This window comes from Triticum urartu, chromosome 7 (assembly GCF_003073215.2).
Source record: "Triticum urartu cultivar G1812 chromosome 7, Tu2.1, whole genome shotgun sequence".
NCBI lineage: Eukaryota > Viridiplantae > Streptophyta > Magnoliopsida > Poales > Poaceae > Triticum > Triticum urartu.
The window spans coordinates 453,269,272-453,274,582 of NC_053028.1; the positions used below are offsets into that span (position 1 = coordinate 453,269,272).

At 44.2% G+C, this 5,311-nt stretch overlaps 2 protein-coding genes across 3 annotated transcripts; one reads left to right on the forward strand and one right to left on the reverse strand.

Moving 5' to 3' along the window:
* The first annotated feature begins 219 nt into the window (after nt 1-219).
* Nucleotides 220-2,250, forward strand: LOC125520754 (succinate dehydrogenase subunit 6, mitochondrial). Its single transcript, XM_048685769.1, has 4 exons — nt 220-477; nt 569-671; nt 786-929; nt 1,932-2,250. The coding sequence occupies exons 1-4, from the start codon at nt 313-315 to the stop codon at nt 1,943-1,945; spliced, it is 426 nt and encodes a 141-aa protein (XP_048541726.1). The 5' UTR covers nt 220-312; the 3' UTR covers nt 1,946-2,250.
* A 508-nt stretch (nt 2,251-2,758) lies between these two features.
* LOC125520753 (MADS-box transcription factor 26) lies at nt 2,759-5,166 on the reverse strand. 2 transcript variants are annotated; one of them, XM_048685767.1, is made up of 7 exons: nt 4,780-5,166; nt 4,602-4,683; nt 4,412-4,473; nt 3,566-3,668; nt 3,448-3,489; nt 3,309-3,359; nt 2,759-3,208 (listed from the first exon to the last, which is right to left on the reverse strand). In XM_048685767.1, the coding sequence occupies exons 1-7, from the start codon at nt 4,959-4,961 to the stop codon at nt 3,047-3,049; spliced, it is 684 nt and encodes a 227-aa protein (XP_048541724.1). In that variant the 5' UTR covers nt 4,962-5,166; the 3' UTR covers nt 2,759-3,046. The 2 variants fall into 2 exon arrangements, with proteins under 2 accessions (XP_048541724.1, XP_048541725.1); XM_048685768.1 differs by having other exon boundaries at nt 3,318-3,359; nt 4,780-5,155.
* Nucleotides 5,167-5,311: the final 145 nt, after the last annotated feature.

Consider the following 5,311-nt stretch of genomic DNA (forward strand, 5'->3'; position numbering starts at 1 on the left):
TCTCCAGGCTACCAGGCATCTTTTTGCCTGGCATGAAGCCTAGGGCATCAACCAAACAGACCCACAATTTGTAAGCTCTTGTGAAAAAACTCATCCCCGTAGTTTCATGTAGGCCATTCTGGCCCATCTGGGTCGTAGCCAGCCCATTACTAACCTTCTCTAGCCATCTCATGTAGACCATTCTGGCCCATCTGGTGTCTTAGCCAGCCCATTTATTAGCCTTCCTTCTCTAACCTTTTCCCCAAGGAGAGAAACGAGAAAGGCTCACCGTGGAACCGATCGAATCGCAGCGAAGCAGCGGCGGCGGCGGCGATGGGGATCGGCGAGCACTTTGAGGGCGTGAAGCAGCACTGGGCGCGCAACTTCGCCTTCCTCGACTACTTCAAGAAGGTCTACGGCCGCGACCAGCCCCTCCCCAAGTGGTCCGACGCCGACGTCGAAGAGTTCATCGCCTCCGACCCCGTCTACGGCCCGCAGGTATCTCCCAACCCTACCCTGCACCCTCTCCGCAACCCGATCCCGATCCCTCTCTTCCTCCCCTTTCTAAATTACGGAGATCCGTTTCCAGCTCAAGGCCCTGAGGGAGTCCAGGAAGTTCGCGCTCGGCGGGGCCCTGGCCGGCGCCGCGCACCTCGGCGGCGTTGCCTTCAAGTACTCCAAGAGCCCGCACGGTACGAAAATCTCTCGATCGATCTTGATTCTTGGCCTGCCTACGTCGTCGTTGCTGCTGTGGCTGATCGAGATGCGGCGGGGAATTGATCCGTGTCTGACTGCCTTGCCTGCAGGTGTCGTGCTGGCGACCGGGTTCGGAGCGCTCACTGGCGCCGTGCTCGGGTCGGAGGTGGCCGAGCACTGGTACGAGCTCTACAAGATGGACAAGCAGGGGGCCAACCTCAGGTTCATCTACTGGTGGGAGGACAAGGTCTCAGGTGTGTTGCTTTCTTCTGGCTTCATTCCACATACTACTTCCTTCTGTTTATCCTCATTGTGTGATTCAATTCCAAAAGGCAGCATGTTGCATGTTAATACATGTATGCCATGCCACTTTGTAAGAGAACATTATGATAGTGATTCCATCGGTTCCTGGTCAGAAGTTTTGACTGGGAGGTCTTGATGCTATGCCACTTGAGTGAATTTGGATTTTGGGCTGTGATTATGTGGTATTGATGATATGCCGTTTGAGTGAATTGTGTTTTCGGACTGCAATTATATGGTGTTGGTGAAGTGTTGTCTGAGTGAACTAGGAACGCTAGAAGGATATGATGTGGTTGTATCAGTTTCAACATGATGATACTCATCAACTTGCACCTGATCATAGTCCAGTAAATGCATGACAGTGTTTCGTTTAGGTTGACATTTTTCTGTTTAGCTCTCACAAAACAATTATATTATATAAGAGTGAATCATGTAGTATGAATTGCCATGGTCAAGTGGCTGCGTACAGCTGCATGCCAATATCTCATTGAGCTTTGCGTATTTCTGTTTATTTTTCTTAGAACATTATATGATAGTGATTGGCATTGTGATTGTAATTGAGTGACAGTATGACACTGTTTCATTTAGTTTTGCATGTTTTTGTTTAGCTTTCTTAAAGCATTATATGATAGTGACTCTGGCAGTGTGATTGTTGAGTGACAGTATGACAATGTTCCATTTAGTTTTGTATGTTTCCGTTTAGCTCTACTAGAACATTATACTGATAGTATCTCCAGTAGTGTTGATGTGAAGGTCTTAGGGATTTATCATAAAGCTATTTATGTGAATTAGTAGTAGTAAGGTATAAGATGAAATATGATTGTTAATTTGATGATAGTACTTGCTAACGCACCATTGTTGATCAAATTGCCTGCATGAAAGTGTTTTGTTTACTTCCGCTGCCAAACATTTCCAAGATTATTCTAAACTTGCTGCAAATCTTCTTCTGTGAGCAGGCCAGAAGAATTGAAGAAGACTTCTGCATAAGCTTATGCCTGTTTCAGCATACTGGTTTGACAAGACAATGATGTCTCCAGTTTGGGATTTCTAGTTTTTACTTCCTAGTCTTTTTCCAATAAGGTGCATATTGGCAATCAACTGGACAATGTATTTTATTTTCTCTACTATGGGTTTGCTCTTAGTTTCTCTACGATGTTCATGTTTGCACCTGTGGAAAACTAAATGCCAGTACTTTTCAGTCTATCAGTTCGCACATGATCTGTAAGTATTCAATGACCGTAAAAATAATATCGGGGATGCCTACTTTCTTCAAAACCATTTCCACTCAGGTTTCCAGTTTGCACCTGTAGGTCTTGAGGCCTGGAATTATGATCTGGGGTTCAGAGACTGGTCTCTCCTACTGCAAGTGATTATGATTCCAATTGCATAGGAGAATTCTGGAACCAGCTTTCCTGACTTGATAACTGCGTGTTTATTTGGGTCATTATTTTGATGCTATGTCATGTTGTAAGCGTCACTGCATTTATTGCCTGAGAAACTATGTTGTATCAGCATTTCATAGGTATCAACACTTCTGTAAGTAGGCACATTCACCTACCCTGAGTTTAATTAGACTGTGTTTTCTAACTCAGCTGCCGCTGGATCTATCCTTGGTACTTGGTTTTAAATATGCCTCGTCAAATTATCTGATACTAGTGATTTTCCAGCATGGTTTCTCATGCCTAATGCTAACAGTTTTTGTTTGCATGTCACATTTGCTTAATGAACCAAGCTGATATCATGCATCAAATTCAAATAAACAATGTGCCCATGTAAAAACAAGTTACTCAAGGGATAATAAGTTTGCAACATCTCAACATTCGAAGCAACACACCAACAAAGGTCTTGATTATGTGAAATAGCAACATCAGAGCTCCTCAAGAGTTCTTTAGGTAATGTAAAAGCACAGTACAGTACACTACTTAAGGCCTTAAGGGCACTCCTGAGGGAATATGGCCTATATATAAATATTACAGAGTAGTACCAGAGCAAACCATACATAAAGCAAGCTTTGTTTAGTATTAACCACCATATTACACACTAATAATAGTCCCTCAGGGCGTTATTACCATCAGAAGGAATAGCCCATCTCTGAGCCCCTACAAGTAGAATAGCCACTCAGTATAGTCAGTGGGTTAGTGATCTCCTCTAACATTGGGACTGTACTAAAATGCCCATTCTGCTGATCTGCTATAGTCATGCCTACGTCGATCAGTCCATGCTGTTCTACTATCTGCAACCAGGAACACATTTTTTGGTATCAGCAACCATGCTTGCACGGCGGTCTACAACACAAAATTCTAGTTTGCAGTTCCATGTGTCAATATACGTACAATTGGTACCTTTTCCTGGAGAATTTCGTTGGCAGCTTTCAACATGCCCTCCTGCATATAAAGAATCTAACTCTACTTTCAGCAAATTGTCAATGATATTTGGGTATTTATAGATTTGAACTGTTATTAATTGACTTGCCTTGCTCTTCAGTGCCTGGATCTCTTGAATCATTATCTGCATCTGTTAGATAAGAAAGTTTTAGTGGTGCCCAAAAGAGTTTCTCTTTCAATAATTTATAGGCTTTGTGTTGAATTACCTTTGCGGAGCGGATGTTGAACATCCATATCTCCAAGTACCTCTCCAGGGCATTCAGCTCGTCAACATTCATGTGCTCATTTGCCCTGTTTCCATAGATGTACCTGCCATGGTTTTCATTTTGCCAAGATTAAGTCTCAGAGTTCATCGAAGTATAGCTAGAAGACTTTGATGTTCACGTCACAGCCTTTTCCTTTCAATAAATAGTTTTGTTTGGTTGGTGGAGGGAGTTCAACTAAATGTAAGAGCAAAAGCAGGTTTCTAAGTTTGTGCTACTTACAAACAAGTTTGTGTTGCTTTGAGATGTTTTTGTGCAAGTAAACAAAATATTTCAGGGTTACCAGGGTGCAGTGGCGGACTTAGTGAGGGCCAAAGGGGGCCATGCCCCCCACCCCCCACCCCCCACCCCCAAAAAGAATCAAATTTATTTCTTTCCAAACATAAGTGACTTAACTTTATACTAATTTTGTACTCCCTCCGTCCCAATGTAAATGACTCAACTTTGTAGTACTAGTTAGTACATAGTCAGTTATTTTGGGAGTAATATTTAAAACTATTTGAGCCAAATTTAACGTAACACACTAGATTAGCCCTTTCAACTCTATTTAAAACTCATTTAGTCCCGTCTCAAATCGCGTTGAAGGTCCGCCACTACCAGGGCGGCTTTGAATATTAAACTATTTTTTTGCGGGGAAATAATAAACTATATTTGTGCTTATGAAATAAACTAGACATGCTGGAAACGTGTATCACTTCATCTCCATTTGTGAGCTAATGTAATCTTTACTTGGGCATAAATAATGTGACTTGTAGAGGCAAAGCGAAATGAGTAAGCAGGATGGAGTACCTCAGTCCCTTCTGCAAAAGGTCTATTTCTTGTTTCAGCACCATTGCCTCCTGCTTTGGGTCCTAGTGACAAACATGGTCAAGTTTTAGAATTTCACCAAGTTTTAGAACTGACATGCCCACTTAAAAGTCTCATGTGTGACTTAGACTTGTACATGAAGAGGAGAGGACATGTGAAGAAGCTTAATTACCACTCTCTGGTCGCCGCAGCCGTCGGCGGCCATGCCTTCTCCACTGGCACTCTTGTACCTCTCGATCAGCCCATCCATGGTTCTGCTCAAGACCAAGACAAAAAGAGATGAATGAGCTCGAGGTTGAAGGAGCAAATCAAGAGAGCCGAGAGGAAGTGCATGCACATCCTAGTCATACCCGGTGGTGGCGAGGTCGTAGAGCTTGCCGTGCGCAGAGAAGATGATGATGCCGATGTCGGCATCGCAGAGGACTGAGAGCTCCCTGGCCTTCTTGAGGAGCCCCGCGCGGCGCTTGCAGAAGGTGACCTGCCGGTGGACGGGGTTCTCGATGCGCCGGAGCTGGACCTTGCCTCTCGCCATGGATGATGATGGATGGGTGGATGGATGGATTGGTAAGGGATACAGACAGACAGAGACGAAGATGATGATAGATTGCACACAACCTTCCACTAGTTTGGACTAGCTTCGAGGTTGCTGCGGTTGCACCCTTGCAGCTCTCTCTATGTGAGACTACTGTCCTGCTTAAACCACAGGTGAGGATAGAGATGTCGTTTTTATAGTGGGAGCAGGAACCAATTCCCTCCCCCCTCCCCTGGCATCCCACACAATAATAATACTTGCCTCTCTAGGCCTACATCGTCCCCTACCAATCAGTGCTTGAGGCATTTGGGCGGTCAAGCTAACAGATGGGAGGGAAGAAAGTTGGTGTG

Excerpts from the sequence above, each read along its gene's own strand:
- LOC125520754 (XM_048685769.1), top strand. The coding sequence starts at position 313 with ATGGGGATCGGCGAGCACTTTGAGGGCGTGAAGCAGCACTGGGCGCGC. Across the intron at positions 478-568 it reads ACCCCGTCTACGGCCCGCAG|CTCAAGGCCCTGAGGGAGTC; the intron begins GTATCTCCCAAC and ends ATCCGTTTCCAG. Across the intron at positions 672-785 it reads GTACTCCAAGAGCCCGCACG|GTGTCGTGCTGGCGACCGGG; the intron begins GTACGAAAATCT and ends CCTTGCCTGCAG.
- LOC125520753 (XM_048685767.1), bottom strand. The coding sequence starts at position 4,961 with ATGGCGAGAGGCAAGGTCCAGCTCCGGCGCATCGAGAACCCCGTCCAC. Across the intron at positions 4,684-4,779 it reads TACGACCTCGCCACCACCGG|AACCATGGATGGGCTGATCG; the intron begins GTATGACTAGGA and ends GGTCTTGAGCAG. Across the intron at positions 4,474-4,601 it reads GCTGCGGCGACCAGAGAGTG|GACCCAAAGCAGGAGGCAAT; the intron begins GTAATTAAGCTT and ends GTTTGTCACTAG.